The 17687-nt window shown below is 39.3% G+C and overlaps 1 protein-coding gene across 6 annotated transcripts in view; it reads left to right on the top strand.

The window, feature by feature from the left end:
- The window catches only part of HERC2 (HECT and RLD domain containing E3 ubiquitin protein ligase 2), a 216607-nt gene that overhangs the window by 85740 nt on the left and 113180 nt on the right, over nucleotides 1–17687 (top strand). For all 6 annotated transcript variants that reach the window (XR_006274540.1, XM_038384377.2, XM_038384283.2 and 3 more), the window contains exons 20-30: nucleotides 337–515; nucleotides 5174–5358; nucleotides 7692–7847; nucleotides 8233–8418; nucleotides 13512–13682; nucleotides 13791–13894; nucleotides 14184–14334; nucleotides 15790–16004; nucleotides 16708–16840; nucleotides 16940–17067; nucleotides 17185–17380. Coding sequence is in view for 5 of the 6 variants with exons in the window: in XM_038384377.2 (XP_038240305.1) it covers nucleotides 337–515; nucleotides 5174–5358; nucleotides 7692–7847; nucleotides 8233–8418; nucleotides 13512–13682; nucleotides 13791–13894; nucleotides 14184–14334; nucleotides 15790–16004; nucleotides 16708–16840; nucleotides 16940–17067; nucleotides 17185–17380 (1804 nt within the window). In the remaining variant the exon portion in view is untranslated. The remainder of the gene's footprint in view (nucleotides 1–336; nucleotides 516–5173; nucleotides 5359–7691; nucleotides 7848–8232; nucleotides 8419–13511; nucleotides 13683–13790; nucleotides 13895–14183; nucleotides 14335–15789; nucleotides 16005–16707; nucleotides 16841–16939; nucleotides 17068–17184; nucleotides 17381–17687) is intronic.

The following is a 17687-nucleotide window of genomic DNA, read 5'->3' as shown; positions in this document are numbered from 1 at the left end:
TAGAAAGGCAGACACTGTTTGGGTGAGAAGAGAGCCCTGTAGGATACATACTCACAGGGTTCAGGAATATCTTTACTCACCTAAGCATTACCTCATGGTCTACCCTGCTATTTATTCCCATGTGAGGGGGTGTTTAGTGTATATATTCTACACACTGCTGAAAGGAGTGTGCAGAGTAGATATGCCCTTAATTTCATTTGTGGCATAGGTGAGAGCCATTATGCTGTGTTTTCCTACTTAGAGTTTACAGAGCAGCATGCTCATATCCATGAGTTAAATGATTGCGTCTACTGATGTGCTGTTTGCTTTTAACTTTTAATGGTTTTTGTATTTTAGGATATTGAGGCAAAAAAAGAAGCACAGAAAGAAAAAGAAATTGATGAACAGGAAGCAAATGCTTCAACACTGCATAGGAGTAGGACTCCATTAGACAAAGACCTTATTAATACTGGGATCTATGAGTCTGCAGGGAAGCAGAGTTTACCTTTGGTTCAACTAATTCAGCAATTACTGAGGTATTCTTTGTTCTAAACATGTCATGATGATGAGTCTTTACAGAAGAAAATCCCTTTAGATTCATCGTACTGTGAAGCATGGAGCTAAATAATGGTTAATGATCCCTGGTGATAGAGTACACTTTCAGTTTTTTCCCATCAATCTTTCTGCCTCCTGAAACTAGAAATATTGAACATATGCTTATTCTGTTTACCTTAGTGTAGTTTTCTGGTTTTATCTTTGTTTTAATGGGTAGAAAAGATGAAGACTCTGTGTAGGGGTTCCTCACTTTCCCGTTGGGAGGGAGGCCATTCTGCATTGCTGTATTGGGCAGTAACTCTAGGGTGTGGCTCATGCTGGCAGGGCCGAGCCATAATTAGTCTATAGTTCTGTGTCCGTCTAACAGAGGCAAATAAGCAATAACAGTCTGGTGCTCTTTCCCCTATCCTCGGGTCTTTAGCTTGCAGCCCCTCAGCTGGGACTGGCAGTACTTCACAGTCTGGCGCTCTAGCCCTTTGGCTGTGGCTGAGCAGGGAGCAGGCTATAGTTTAAGCCTCCTGGCCAAGGCAGCCAGCAAGGACGCACAGTCTAGGGGTTCAGGTAGGGGTGAGCATCCACACCGTCTAGGAGGAGCACCAACCGAGTATAGTGTCTTAGCTTGATGGACGGTAGATTCACACAGGCCTCCTTACGGCTATGCGGGCGTCTTAGATAAGCGGGGAGCCTGGGCGGGGAGTCTGCTGCCCCAGCTCCACCACGTCCTAGCCTAGGGCCCTAGCAGTGGCGGAGTGGTCCACCACTGGGCCAGCTGGGATCCAGCTGCAACACGCTGACGTAGAGTCAGTCAGCAAGGTAGCCAGACAGTTCATACCTCCTTGGGGCTACTTCATACCTCCTCGGGGTTTGGTACCTCTATAATCTGCAGGTCCTCTGGCTCCTTGGGGTACACAGCTGATGGTAGTCCCTCTTCAGGCCCTGTCTTCCTGGGGGCAGGGCGCTGCAGAGAGCAGATTCAGCTCTAGGGTGCTGCAGCAGAGTGGAGGCATCCGTCTCCTTCCCTAGCTCCTCCTAAGCAAAGCTGCTGAGCCATCCCTTTGTATTCATAGATACTAAGGTCAGAAGGGACCATTCTGATCATCTAGTCCACCTCCTGCACAGCGCAGGCCACAGAATCTCACCCACCCACTCCTACGAAAAACCTCACCTATGTCTGAGCTATTGAAGCCCTCAAATCGTGGTTTAAAGACTTCATGGAGCAGAGAAGCCTCCCTCAAGTGATCCGTGCCCCATGCTACAGAGGAAGGCGAAAAACCTCCAGGGTCTCTCCAATCTTCCCGGAGGAAAATTCCTTCCCAACCCCAAATATGGCCATCAGCTAAACCCTGAGCATATGGGCAAGATTCACCAGCCAGATACCAGGAAAGAATTTTCTGTAGTAACTCAAATCCCATCCATCTAATATCCCATCTCAGGGGATTAGTCCTATTTACCCTGAATATTTAAAGATCAATTACTTACCAGAATCACATTATCCCATCATACCATCTCCTCCATAAACTTATTGAGTAGAATCTTAAAACCAGATAGATCTTTTACCCCCCCCTGCTTCCCTTGGGAGGCTATTCCAAAACTTCACTCCTCTGATGGTTAGAAACCTTGGTCTAATTTCAAGTCTAAACTTCCTGGTTGCCAGTTTATACCCATTTGTTCTTATGTCCACATTGGTGCTGAGCTGAAATAATTCCTCTCCCTCTCCTGTATTTATCCCTCTGATATACTTATAGAGAGCAATCATATCTCCCCTCAACCTTCTTTCAGTTAGGCTAAACAAGCCAAGCTCCTTAAGTCTCCTTTCATAAGACAAGTTTTCCGTTCCTTGGATCATCCTAGTAGCCCTTCTCTGTACCTGCTCCAGTTTGAATTCATCCTTTTTAAACATGGGAGACCAGAACTGCACACAGTATTCTAGGTGAGGTCTCACCAGTGCCTTGTATAATGGTACTAAAACCTCCTTATCCCTACTGGAAATGCCTCTCCTGATGCATCCCAAAACCTCATTAGCTTTTTTCACAGCCATATCACATTGGCAGCTCATAGTCATCCTATGATCAACCAATACTCCAAGGTCCTTCTCCTCTTCTGTTACTTCTAATTGATGCGTCCCCAATTTATAACTAAAATTCTTGTTGTTAATCCCTAAATACATAACTTTACACTTCTCACTATTAAATTTCATCCTATTACTATTACTCCAGTTTACAAGGTCATCCAGATCCTCCTGTGTAATATCCCGATCCTTCTCTGAATTGGCAATACCTCCCAGCTTTGTATCATCTGCAAACTTTATTAGCACACTCCCACTTTTTGTGCCAAGGTCAGTAATAAAAAGATTGGTCCCAAAACTGATCCCTGAGGAACTCCACTGGTAACCTCCCTCCAACCTGACAGTTCTCCTTTCAGTAAGACCCGTTGCAGTCACCCCTTTAACCAGTTCCTTATCCACCTTTTGATGTTCATATTGATCCCCATCTTCTCCAATTTAACTAATAATTCCCCATGTGGCACGGTATCAAATGCCTTACTGAAATCTAGGTAAATTAGATCCACTGCATTTCCTTTACCTAAAAAATCTGTTACTTTTTCAAAAAAGGAGATCAGGTTGGTCTGGCACGATCTACCTTTTGTAAAACCATGTTGTATTTTGTCCCATTTACCATTGACTTCAATGTCCTTAACTAATTTCTCCTTCAAAATTTTTTCCAGGACCTTGCATACTACAGATGTCAAACTAATTGGCCTGTAGTTCCCCGGATCACTTTTTTTTTCCTTTCTTAAAAATAGGAACTACATTAGCAATTCTCCAATCATTCAGTACTACTCCTGAGTTTACAGATTCATTAAAAATTCTTGCTAATGGGCTTGCAATTTCAGGTGCCAATTCCTTTAATATTCTTGGATGAAGATTATCTGGGCCCCCCAATTTAGTCCCATTAAGCTGTTTGAGTTTCGCTTCTACCTCAGATATGGTAATATCTACCTCCATATCCTCATTTCCATTTGTCATGCTACCATTATCCCTAAGATCCTCTTTAGCCTTATTAACGATTGAGGCAAAGTATTTGTTTAGATATTGGGCCATGCCTAGATTATCTTTAACCTCCACTCCATCCTCAGTGTTAAGTGGCCCCACTTCTTCCTTCTTAGTTTTCTTCTTATTTATATGGCTATAGTACCTTTTACTATTGGTTTTAATTCCCTTTGTGAGGTCCAACTCTACTCGACTTTTAGCCTGTCTCACTTTACTCCTACATGTTCTGACCTCAATAAGGTAGCTTTCCTTGCTGATCCCTCCCATCTTCCACTCCTTGTATGCTTTCTGCTTCTTCTTAATCACCTCTCTAAGATGCTTGCTCATCCAGCTTGGTCTACAACTCCTTCCTATGAATTTTTTCCCCTTTCTTGGGATACAGGCTTCCGATAGCTTCTGCAGCTTTGATTTAAAATAATCCCAGGCCTCCTCTACCTGGGGATTCCTGGGGGTATTCCCTGTCCCATCCTGATATTTCCAGCAAAGGGGGCGGAGCGTGTTCGGCTCTGCCCACCATGGGGAGTGTAGTCCCTCGCTCTCCAATCCGGAGGGAAGTCACTTGGCCTTGCTGCACTCTGCAATAGGTATTTGTAGATCTAGGGAGAGCTGCTGTTCTTTTGCTCCCAGGCCTTGTGGTACTTCATCCTCCACTGCAAAGAGTTCATAATAGAGAAAGAGCAGAAATGCCAGCAATAGCATGAATTGGCTTTGGAAAAACATATTGGTACCCCTTACTTCTGATACAGTCAATTCTAGGGCTTGAGTGAGGAAGAAAGTTGGGTGTTCGATTCTTACCACTATGTGGGAGTTTCAGATAATCAGGGAGATCCTAGTTTTCTGTTACTTTAAAAAAAAAAAATCAACAAAATTCTCTCATTAAAAAACAAAAAAAAAATCTGCATTTTTCTGCAATTAAAATGAAATCTGTCAGCAGGAGCCCCACTGCCCTGGGCTGAAGTGTCAATTTACCATATTCCTGGGTATGCGCTGCGGGGCACAGGATTCTACTGTATATGGGTTTTTTTTTCACTATGGAAAAACTCAAGGTTCTCCATAAAAATGCAAATTCTGTGTTTTTCCCATATTTTCCCATGGGAAACGGATTTCTAGGATCCCTGTAGGTAAGCAATCAGTGTAGCAAGCCTGGTCCTTGCTACCTCCTGTGAGCCACATAAGTACTTAGTGGGTTAGCAAAAATAAAGGGGTGAGAAAATTTGAGAACTTTTACAACACTCATCACTTTGATGTGACTGTGTCGCAAGGAAATCATTCATAAATGGGAGTCTTAAAACATATGCCACCCCATTCGATGTAGCATTCTATTTCACATTGTTCAGATCATTAAATCCTTTGCTTCATAGTAAATTGTGGATATAAGGTGTGGTGGTTGAGTCCCATTTACAGAAACAAACTAATATTTTTGGAATTTTACCCCCCAAAAAATAACATTCTCCAGTGAACCCTCGCATAGGTGTCTTAATTCTCAATCGAGAAAATCCCAGTGAAAGCTTAATCCTTGTTTCTCCAGGCTTCTAACTGAAACACCAGCTGCTCTTTTAAAGTGCTTTATAATGCTTTTATACCAACTAGGAACATCGCTTCGCAGACTATAGCCAAGCTAAAAGATGTGGCTCGTCGCATTTCTTCCTGCCTGGACCATGAACATTACAGTAAAGAGAGGTCTGCTTCTTTGGACTTGTTGCTGCGTTTTCAGCGTTTACTTGTTAGTAAACTTTACCCAGGAGAGAATGTTGGGCAGGTCCCTAATACATATGGTACGTTATTTTTTTTAAAAGGCTTACGCATTACTTGTAATACCTGTGCTACCAAACAGGTTTGCTATTTACCAGTTTTGTATTTGACAATGTTTTGTAAATTGAGATACTGTTTCCTTTGCTTCATGGTACACTGGTTTGAGAACTATTTTTTCTAAACTGTTTTCCATTTAAGCAGATTGAAATATAACAAACTGTAAATATAAACCGAATAGTCAAAACATATGTTACAGGAACATCACCACAAAACAGCTTTCTTTGAGAAAGCTATTAGCATTTAATAAATGTAAGTAAAATTTTTGTCAGAGAAAATGTAAAAGGTGTGATTGTACCCTATTTAACAGGCCCAATTTTCAGATTTGGGAGTTTAAAATTGGGCACCTAAATCTGTATTCAAGCACCACAGTGATAGTTTAGATGCCTAGAATATGTAGTTAAGCACTGAAATGGGATTTAGATGCTTAATGTTAGACTGAAAATGAAAATTGGGACTATAACGGTAAAAAAAGAACTAGATAAGTTCACAGAGGATAGATCCATCAATAGCTATTAGCCGGGATGGGCAGGGATGGTGTCGCTAGCCTCTGTTTGCCAGAAGCTGGGAACAGATGACAGGGGATGGATCACTTGATGATTACTTGTTCTGTTCATTCCCTCTGGGGCACCTGGCATTGTCCACTGTCGGAAGACAGGATACTAAGCTAGATGGATCTTTGGTCTGACACGTTATGGCATTCTTATGTTCTTATGATTGCTATTTTAACTGTTAACATAGTGAAGCAGGGTTTGTTGTCAAAAAGGCTAATTGAAACTAGTTTTTGATATTGGTATTTAATTTCAGTGAATTGAATTAACCTAGAACAGATAAATTAATCAAGAACAGGTTTTTTTTTTAAATCTGCTTTGTAGGTGGTACAGTAACAATAACTGAGTTTTGTCCTTTGTTATGAAAGGTGACTAGTCGAACAGCAATAATTTATTTTTAATTATGTTTTTTGCCTTTTCCAATTTAGAGAAAATACAGCTTTGTTCAGATCCCTCTTGTTGGAGAATGATCTTGTGTATGTATTTTATAGGCAGTGACTCTGTCTTTATTAAAGTGGATGATAAGTGTGAAATATTGAGTTGTTTGAGTTTATTTTAGCTGGGTTGTTCCTTTAGGTCAGAAGTGTAAACTAGGAAGGTTTATGCTTCTGTTTGGTGACGAATTTGAAAGTTCCACTTTTCCTTTTTTTAATCTACTTCATTAAATGATGACTGAAAGTTTTTGTAATGTCTTCAGTTCTGTAGGCTATTAAAGCACGCTGTAAACCTTGTGAACTAGAGAGAGCATTCCACCACGAAAACATAATCCCTTTAGTGTGAAAGAGTAATTAACAGTGTGTAGCAATATTCTTCTTAAGAGTAAATAGTACTACAAATGTAAGCAATGCTTGACAAAAAAGATTCATTCCCTGTTTTGAATGTGTTGCTATCTGAGAATCAAAATGTATATTCTGGATTCAGGAAGAAGAGGGTAGGGAGAGATTGCTTTTAGGACTAATAATGTAGGGATGATTTTTGTAAGAAATGAATTTTAAGAAGGGGTTTGAATGAGGACAGAAGAGGGTGTTTGATGGGCAACAGTTAGGAGCATATTCTAAGTAAAGAGATAATTTAATGGAATGGTACAAAGCCAAGTGTATTGAGAAGGAGGCAAAGGAAACGGGAAACAGTAAGGAGATAGATTTAGAATAGCCCAAATGCTTTAGTACAAAATAATAAATTAAAACAAGTTGGAAATCTTACATGGAAAGACTGTAACGATCCAAATTGAACTTTGGCTTGGACTCTGGTTTAAACACCCACCTTATAATTTTGAAAACTTCCTTGGGATTTTAATGCCACCTGGTATTACATTAACAAAAATGGGGGTTGCAGCAGCAGAGCATATTCAAAATGTGCTGGGTCACTGCTACAATGTTGATTTGGCGGGAAGAAGGACACCTACTAAACTGGTAGCAAAACTTATAGCAGTGTCAAAGAAAACTTCCCTGAAAGTCTGCCTCACACCAAACTAGAAATGTCTTACTTAGTTTAGGAGATTTAATGATATTACAGCTCCAGATGTTATGGTTACAGGCTTTATTTAAATTCAGATTGGTCTGTGCTCTTAAGTCAGTATCTGGAATTTAAGATTAATCCTTTGTCAAAAATAAATTATTCTGTTTTCTTAATTGAATGCTAATATTGAGGTGGTGTTTGAGGGGCTTGTAAGTACTGTATAATCCAAAATGCAGCTTTTAGTTTATTCACTTAAGTAGTTTATTCTCTGTGCCCCTCCTTTTTCATAGGTCCTGAGCTTCTAGGAGTTGGTTCTCTGCTAAAGAAATACACAGCACTTTTGTGCACGCACATTGGTGATATACTACCTGTGGCAATCAGCATTGCATCCACTAGTCACAGACATTTTGCAGAAGTATCTCGGGTTGTGGATGGAGATTTAACAGGTACCTTTCTTTTTTTCCTGGAAAATCAGTTTGTAGGCAAACATCCCATTTCGTAGTACATAATCATTCAGGCTATATTGTTGATGTTCCTTGAAACTTTTAATAAGGGTTAAAAAAGAAATTCTCAAATTTAAAAACAGGAGTATTCACATTTTTTAGTCTCTAAGCCACTAACATGGCTGCTACTCTGAAACCATTCTCAAATTAAGAGTTTCTCCAAATTAAAAAGAGAAGATGCAAGGAGGGGCAAGCTAAAGGGAGAGAAAAAACATCACTTAAAGTAATAAGTTAAAAAAAAAAGAGAGAATAAACTGCTGTGACTTAGGTCAAAAGTGGCATGGACATATCTGTCTCAACCTCAGTGTGAGTATATTCTGTTTTCTAGGTGTTCTCCTTCCAGAGTTGGTAGTTTCTATAGTGTTGCTTCTCAATAAAAACGCTGGACTGATGCAGGAAGCTGGTGCTATTCCTCTGTTGGCTGGCCTGCTAGAGCATCTGGACAGATTTAACCATCTAGCCCCTGGAAAAGAGAGAGATGACAATGAGGATTTAGCATGGCCCGGAATAATGGGTATGTTCTACTTATTTAAAGCAGTTAAAATACTTAGTTGGGGCTTTACAGAAAAGTTTTCTAACACTCTTCAATATTTAGAATTCTCTCTCATGAAGCAAAGCACCAGAAGCCTTTTTAACCATTGTGTTCTTGAATTGTCTTTAAATCCAACATTTTTACGTTTCCCTGTTTTATCAGAACTATTGTCATAATAGTGTTTACTGTGAAAAAATGATGACATAATGTAAATGATAAATTTGACATGTTTTAATTGCTATATAAACTAGTCTGTCAAAAGGAAGATGGTTTGTTGATTTTGTTGAAGTAATTTCCATAATTCATAGTTTAAACTATTACTGAAATTGAGAGCATTTGTTTAAAACTATATAGGAAAGAAGGGGTGGTGCTATAGTAGGTGGCTCAGAGTATGGCAGATGCACATTGGCACAATGAACTTTAGCTCTATTGGATTGGGGAATCTCAGTGAAAAAGGGAAAAGTATTATCCTCGTGCCTTGTGGTTTAATAACCCAAGGACAAGAACACAAATGCCCCCTTCCAAAATGTAAAAAAGTAACATGGCTGGTTAAAACAGACCTGACTTTACAAAAAGCATTAAATAAAAAAATGGAAATTTGGTTTGTAAATGGGTTCAGTTATTATAGTGCTGAGCAAGCTAAAACAGAATATGGGGCAGTAAGGGTAAATACCAGCCAAAAGTTAAAAGGGTCAGTAAGACCCCACTCCGCTGCTCCACTTAGCTGCTAAGATAATGACACTGTTGAAGGTATTGCACAATAAAATTAAAATAAAAAAGTAACATAGCAATATTTACCAACTCAGACTGGGTGTGTAGAGCAGTCAACTCAGACTGGGTGCGTAGAGTGTGTAGACCAGTGTGGGCAGCCAAAAATATATGCACTGGAAATAAAAAGCCGGTGGTGTATAAGCAATATGAAAAACAAGTAATAACAATAATACAAACCCCCCCTCCCCCCCAAACCTATGTAACTCATGTTAAAGCGCACCAGAAACCCAGCAATCAAATTAAAAAAAAAAAAAATAACCGGGCCAATGTCCTAGCTAAACAGGGGGCCATGTTAACCAGTAAACACCCCCCAAAAATAAATTTCTTTTTGCAGTAACCAAATGAAAAAAACAGGTAGTTAACCCAAAAACATTTAATTTACAAACCTTATAAAAAAAAATTAGCAACTGCTAAAAATAAATATCAAAAGAAAATAAATAATTCACCGGAATGCTAACGGAGTGGTTTGGGCCACAAATCATAACATTAAATTGGGAAAGCAACTTAAATATTGGGTAATACCTAAAGGGGTCCAAACTAAACTAATACAATATGTTCATAAACAGGGACACTTTAAAACAAAAAAACCTTAAGCACCTTAAAAATACAAGATGGTGGCCTACCATGGAAAAAAAGGTAAAGCAATGGTGTAACAATTACATACAATGCGCAAGGGTTAATGCGGACCCACAGGTAGGAAAAAAATACCCTTAAAAACCACACATTATATGTAATATATATTTATATTAAAGTAGATGTGTATATGTAGTCAGGTTTCTTCCTGAGCCCCATGGGTAAGAATAGGTGCCTTACACCCTGAACCCTTGGTAAGGAAAAGGGTGGGGGTGCTTGAATTTGATTGGGTCACACCTTGAGCCCTTGGTAGGATATACGCGGGGTGCCCTAAATTGAGTGGGTAACAGTGGTATGTGAGCTTGATGTCAATCTGTTCACTTGGTGACTATTTATGGAGAAGGTGGTACGTGAACCACTGAAGTTTAGGAATGGCTGGTCTAGGGTATTATCTTGTTCTGAACTGAAAGTGATGAAAATGTAAGGATTTTTTACATTTAACAGTATTTTCATTCTGTTTGTGGATCTTAACAGTTTTTCTCTGTCACTTATTACAGCACGTTTTGTTGAGAATCTGCTTTAGAGGCACTCTTCGCAGACTTCACAGTCCTCCAGACGTTTAGGTCTTTACTACCCACTCTCATGTCCCATAGCAAGAGTTTGTGCATTTGGGAAGCATAGCTGCTTCTAATTTGTGTCTTTTTCACCATAGACTGATGAGGCGCTCTACTGACTGCTGTTGCTGTGTCAATCAGAAGCTGATAATTTCTCTGAAATCTCTTTAGGAACTTATCTAAATTTGCTTAATGAAATGGTAGCAGTAATTTTGAGTTGTGCTGAGCAGTGTTGCGTCTTAGTCTACATAATTTTGAGTTTTTTTCCCTTGTTGATTTTTCTAGATATGCCTGTTGCAAATTTATTTTCACTTGCATGGCAGCTTTGAATTCTGGCTGCAGCTCTGTCTTTACCACAGAGTCCTTTGTTTCCCTGTTGTATATGACTAGAACTCTCTCCTGATGGAAATTTCTGCTGTCAGATGAGTGAGGGATTGCAAGTTTGAGGCTTGTATTCCGGTAGTGGGAGAGACTGGCAGTGAAACATCTCTATTCTTATTGACTGCTGATGGTGCATGTATCTCCAGGTCTGTCTTATTTATTAACTGGCAAGCCCCTGAAGACTTTCTGAACTCCTCCTTTCAAGGCACTAATATTTCTACTCTGGACAATGATCTAGCAGGCTAGCAATCCTTTCTGTGCATCAGCACACTAGAGAAGTGCTCACAGTTGCCAAGCAATCTCTGTATATATTCTCCTCCATACTTCTGTGCCTTGGGGATGGGACTTTGCACCAGTGATTGTCATAACAGCTTCCTTGACTCATTCAGGAGCAGGCACTGGAGGTTTCACTGACATCCCTTGAAATTTGAGCACTGATGAGAACAAGTGCCAGTGGTTACTGTTAAACCTAATGTGCTAATGGGGCTTTGTCTTGAGTGCACCTGTATGGAGCCACCCAAGTATTGACCAAAAGGCATCCTTCCTTCCTTGACACATGCACTCAATCAGCTCAGGGGGGTCACAGTGCACTTTGAGGGGGAGCATAACAAAAATAAGTGTTTGCCATTACACTTCCTTCTGACAAAGTTTCAGTACTTTAGGTGAAATGTTTCTCTTCTTCGATAACAGTTGTTGTGCTAAACACCAGAATGCCCATCTGGTGTGTATATATACAGTATGAGGGAAAGCACATATGTGAAACTCAGTGTTGTGATCCCCTTCCTTCCCACCCAGCAGAAAAATAGAGGAGTCTAAAGTTGCTGAAAACTTTGGTTTTAACATCCATGCTACCTGCAATACAATGTTTTGGTCAGCATCAGTTTTTTTTATTTAAAAAACAAACTTCTGTACCATTCTGAACAGTGTATACATGCCTCACTAGTGCCATTTGTTCCAGTGCAGAGAGCTGGTGAACTGACAGATCTCAAATAGTAGTTGTCAGTGGAGAACCATGGGTGTAGGTGTAGCTATTGGGGTTCCTTACGGGTCTGTTCCAGGCCCGATCAGGTTCAATAAAGTGAAAATTTGTGGATGACACAAATTGGCACAAAGATTTTCAGAGCGGTAGATAATGAGGATGGGGCAGTCATACAGATCAATCTGTATCACTTGTTAAGCTGAGTTCATTCAAATAACACATTTTAATACAGCCAAATGCAATGTCATACATCCAGAAATTAAGATGTAGGCCATACTTGCAGATTGGGGGACTGTATCTTAGAAAGCAGTGACTGAAAAGGTTTCTGGATCTTAGTGAATCTTAGTGAACAACTCCAAGATGGGCTCCAGTGTGAAGCTGTTGCAAAGAGGGCTAAGGTTTTCCTTGGATACAAGAGAGAAGTAGTGAGTAGGAGTAGGGAGGTGACTTTTACCTGTGTATGTGGTATTGGTGAAAGATACTAGAATACTGTGTGTGGTTCTGATGTCAACATTTTAAATAGGATTTTTGAAGAACTGGAGAGCATATAGAGAAGAGCTATAAAAAGATTTGAGACTGGAGAAAAATCCTTTGCAGTAAGAGATTTAAGGACCTTAGTCAGTTTAGTTTATCAAAATAGAAGACTGAGGTGATTTTATTACAGCATATAAGTACCTCCACAGGGAGAAAAATACAAGGTACTATAGGGACCTTTAACCTAGCAAAGAAAGATATAGCAAGAACTAGTGTCTGGAAGTTAAAGCCAGACAAATTCAAATCAGAAATAAGGCATGCACTTTTAACAGTGAAGGCAATTAACCATTGGAACAAACTACCAAGGGAAGTGGTGGATTCTTCATCTCTTGATGTCTTCAAATCAAGATTGAAAATAAGTTTAAATCAAACACAGGTTATAGGGCTCAATTCAGGGGTAAATGGGTGAAATTCTTTGGTCTGTTTTATACAGGAAGTTGGACTAGATGATCTAATAAGAAAAGGAGTACTTGTGGCACCTTAGAGACTAACAAATTTATTAGAGCATAAGCTTTCGTGAGCTACAGCTCACTTCATCGGTGCATCCGATGAAATGAGCTGTAGCTCACGAAAGCTTATGCTCTAATAAATTTGTTAGTCTCTAAGGTGCCACAAGTACTCCTTTTCTTTTTGCGAATACAGACTAACACGGCTGCTACTCTGATAGATGATCTAATGGTTCTTTATGGCATTCAAATCTATGAATTTCTTTCTATCCTCTGTGCTTGCTCATAGTGGTCTCTAAAAGTGAGGTTGGACTTGTTCATTCTCCAAGCTTTGGAATAGCTAAATGATCCAGGCCTCAAACAAGTACTTTGATCTTGTTTTTACTGACTTTCTCCACTTTAAAACTGTAAAGTATCAGATAATGGCACCTCTGTCCAGTCTAAATACCACCGTGCTACCAACTGAAGTCATACTTGTGGTATTCAGTGCTTTCCACACTACCCGAAAAGGAAGCGAGGGGTAGACAACCTGGGATTTGCTACATTTCTGCGCAGCTGGATTATATTGTCCGCTGGTGTGTGGTATAAGTATAAAGCTTACGGAAGTGTCTGCCAGTTGCGTTTGTGGGAGACAAACGGGTGGGGGTCTAGGATAACGCTCCCTCACCTTCACAGATTGTATTGTTTATAAGATTACCCTAGTGCAATTTTGTTATTGTCAGTGCTAATTTTCAAAAACTAAAATGTGTGCAATATATGTTTGTTTTAAATCAACAGGTTCATTTTTTACTGGCCAGAGCTGCAGAAATAATGAGGAGGTAACACTTATACGTAAAGCTGATCTAGAGAACCATAATAAAGATGGAGGCTTCTGGACAGTGATTGATGGGAAAGTGTATGATATAAAAGATTTTCAGACCCAGTCTTTAACTGGGAATAGTATACTTGGTGAGTTTCAGCTCTTGAATTGAAGGAGCACAGGTTTTTGTTTTAAAATTAATTACCGTAAATAGCTCTTTAGATATTATAGAACTACTGAATATTCTTTTTTTCTAGCTCAGTTTGCAGGTGAGGACCCAGTTGTTGCTTTGGAAGCTGCTTTGCAATTTGAGGATACAAGAGAGTCGATGCATGCCTTCTGTGTTGGCCAATATATGGAGGTAGAAATATAATATACTTCATAGCACACCATATGTAGGATAATAAACGATCTGGAGAAATTACTTTTTCTGTAGGATTGATGCCAGTTTTAGTCAAAGATATGAAGCAAAAACTTGGGTTACAAATGACTAATTGAGAGAGACAGTATTGCACTTAATGAAATTTAACTTATGATTGTATTAATAGTTTACTTCTTCAAAATTTGTTTATATTAATAAAGAATAGTTCTGTTTTTAGACTCTTGTTGGAATTTATTTTTGGCCTCGGTTTGATATTTCTTATGTTTAGCCTGACCAGGAAGTGATTACAACACCAGATCTTGGCAGTCTGTCATCACCTCTCATAGACACAGAAAGAAATCTGGGTCTTCTTCTTGGACTGCATGCTTCCTACCTTGCAATGAGTACACCGCTTTCTCCTGTGGAGGTTGAATGTGCCAGTAAGCAGAACTTATTTTCAGTTAAATTAGAAGAAATGGATTGTGTACAGTACCTCTGCATGCTTCCCCTAATATGCTGGACCAGACTATTGTCAATGTAATTTAATCAGGAATATAGCTTTTTTTTTTTTTTTTCCCCGCCTCAGTTTCTTCTGGACATAGCCTAAAGACTTTTTCCTGTTCTTTCTTTTACCATTAGAAAACTCTTAGTACACGAAAAACTTTTTTTCTTTCTTTGGCTGTTCCTCTCAGTTTTCTCTTTCTGTTGCAGACATGCAGCTCTCTTTTGCCTCCGTTTGTGTAATTGATTCACTTTTCAGATGATTAAGTGCCTGTTCTTTTGTGTATTTCCTTGCTTTGTAGCTTTCAGAACAGTGTGTTATGTGCTCTCTTCCCATTCGGACTTTTTTGACAGCAGATGAAGTGAGAGAAGGAATCCTTTATGGATACTTTCATTCCTTATCCCCTCTACATTCATTGCCTTCCCTTTTCAATTTAATATTTTACTGGTTGTCTTCTAAACCACTTTGGTTTACTGGTCTGGATTTCTGCTTTTTAAAAGTCATTTCTTTAGTTTGTGTAAGGGGGCCAACCATGGAACCAGTATTGTTTTTGCCACTTGAATTCAAGTACTTCAGTGGGGAAAAGAAGTTAGTCTTTTGTCTACAGTGCTGCAGAGTTATGCATTTGAGTAGTTCAGTTCACTTCAGTGGGGCTACTAGTGTGTCTACACATGTAAGACATTATGGGATTGAGTCTCACAACACTTATGTCAAACTCTAGTAGACCTGCATGCTTCATATACCCTTCTGTATGCACTTCTGGGACTCATCGTGAGTTTTTAAAAGAAGGCTCAGTATCATGCTATTTATCTGTCCTTGACCAAGAACTTGAACAAGATTCAGAGAGGGACTTGATGATGATTTGGATAACAGGAATATCCGGAGTTTTAATACTTAATGGTAACAAGACTATGGGAACCTCATGCTTCAGGGTTTAAACCGATCTCTTATTAGGAGTTAGGGTAAATCCTTCATTGGGTGGAAGAGCAGATTATCCCATGTTGGCCTACTGTGGGGTTTCTTGCACCTTCCTCTGAAACATCTGGAACTGGCTGCTGTCATATTGGACCAGAAGGACCATGATTCTGATCCAGTATGGCTGTTCTTAGAATAATTGCTAAGATTTTCATGGCTTCATCACAGCTGATGGCCTCAGGTGAGAAGTGGCTCCCTGTAGTGGCTTGGTTAAGATGTTACCTTACTTAATTTACAAATAATTTGTCATTTATTTTTTCTGATTAAACTTCACCAAATAAGTATGAAAGTCTTCTAAATTTACTCATGTTTGCAAGTAAATTTCATCTTTTGTTTTAAAGAAGGATTATTTAGTTTAGTGACATAGCTTTGCCTGGCAGAAAGACTTACATTTGCATTTTCTTTTCCCTCTTGTTAGAATGGCTTAAGTCATCTGTCTTCTCTGGAGGCTTGCAGACCAGTCAGATACATTACAGTTACAATGAGGAGAAAGATGAAGACCACTGCAGTTCACCTGGGAACACTACTCCAAACAAATCAAAACTATATTCACATCGACTAACGTTGAGTGATCATTCACAACCATTTCTGCAAGCCATTGCAGATAACAATATTCAGGATCACACTGTGAAGGTAAAAAAAAAAAAAAAAAATTGTGAAAGGTTTATTAAAAAAAAAAAGTTGTACTAAGATGCAACTATCTCCCAGTCAAAGTGCGGAGGTGCTGTGTACTTAGCGACCACATCTGTACCCATCTTTCTCAGTTATATAGTCTTCTGCACTCTCACAGTTTTAGATTTTTATGTAATTGTATAGTTATTTCTTAGTAGATTGATTATGCAAGTCTTGTGCTCAGATTGGTTACTGCCCTTGGTACACCTCAATATGTCCACAAGTGTCCATCTCCATTTCTAACCCCATGATTCCAATCCAAACCCAGTGTCGAGATATAATTTTGAAATATTCTTGGGAGGAAATATTAAGACTGGGTTTAAGTGGCCTGGTAAGCTGGAGAACAGATCAGAAGCTGTTACAACTGTGCTCATTGTTGCCATGTTGTGTATAATGAGCCTTCTGATGGGCTATTGTCCTCAGAACTGGAGTGACAGTATGGATTGCTGTTGGTATAATAGCTTGTTTGGACTTCTAGTAAATTAGGTTTCAGAGTAGCAGTGACTCCTATCCTGGACTGAGAAATATCTTGTCTGTGGCTTCTGAATGTATTTAGCCCAGGATGATATTGAGTTTTCACTTGAATGCTGGCTGTAGTGTTCTACATTACTATACCTGAAGAGTTAGATAGTGCTGTTTCTTTGACTTTAGTGTTTGTTTGCAGGACTTTTTATGTCAAGTAGAGAGGTACTGCAAACAATGTCACTTGACAACACCAATCACATTCCCTCCTGAGCATCCTGTGGAAGAAGTAGGACGTTTACTCTTATGTTGTCTTCTAAAGCATGAAGATTTAGGTAAGTAGACTTGGCTGTTCCAGAGCACTTTTTTTTTTTAAACTCCCAGGCCCCTCAATCTTAGAAATAGATATTCTTAGTATGTTTTTTCTCATTAAGGTCATGTGGCATTGTCTCTAGTACATCCTGGTACCCTGGGAGTTGACCAAGTCAAACACAGAACCTTACCAAAATCTGTAGTAGATGTATGTCGTGTTGTCTATCAAGCAAAATGCTCGCTAATTAAGGTAAGCCTCCAACCACCTGTGTCTAACTTCTCTTCAACTTTAATTATTAAAAATGGCAATTGACTCCTTTCAATTTTATTCTCTTAAGTTTATAATCTGTTTCCATTTCTGTTTTAGACTCATCAGGAACAAGGCCGCTCCTACAAGGAAGTTTGTGCTCCTGTCATTGAACGTTTGAGGTTCCTGTTCAATGAATTGCGTCCTGCAGTCTGCAATGATATCTCCATAATGTCAAAATTTAAACTTCTGAGTTCTTTGCCCCGATGGAGGAGGATAGCTCAGAAAATAATTCGAGAGAGAAGAAAAAAAAGAGGTAAGAGAATAGTGATACTGTAGTAAAACAAAATAAAAGAACCAACTCCCCCTCAGAGCTTTGTACATACAAGTAACACTTCTTTGTTAGGACAGTGAGGATGTTTGGGTTCTGTTGAAATATCGGGTCTACTAGTTTTTTTACTGGGCTTTGACAAACTTTTGTAAAGAGGTAAATATTAATTTCTAAAGTCCAGACTGTGAACTAGTCTAGAAATTCAGGTTAGAGTGGTGCTTGTTTCCTGCTTTCCCATTCATTTAAAAAAACCTGTACCTCTCAATCTGGCTGAGTTTGGCTTGACATGGTT

The sequence above is a fragment of the Dermochelys coriacea genome, chromosome 1, assembly GCF_009764565.3.
Source record: "Dermochelys coriacea isolate rDerCor1 chromosome 1, rDerCor1.pri.v4, whole genome shotgun sequence".
Classification (NCBI taxonomy): Eukaryota; Metazoa; Chordata; order Testudines; family Dermochelyidae; genus Dermochelys; species Dermochelys coriacea.
Note: the sequence above shows the minus strand (reverse complement) of the source record. Positions and strands in the feature narration are given on the sequence as shown.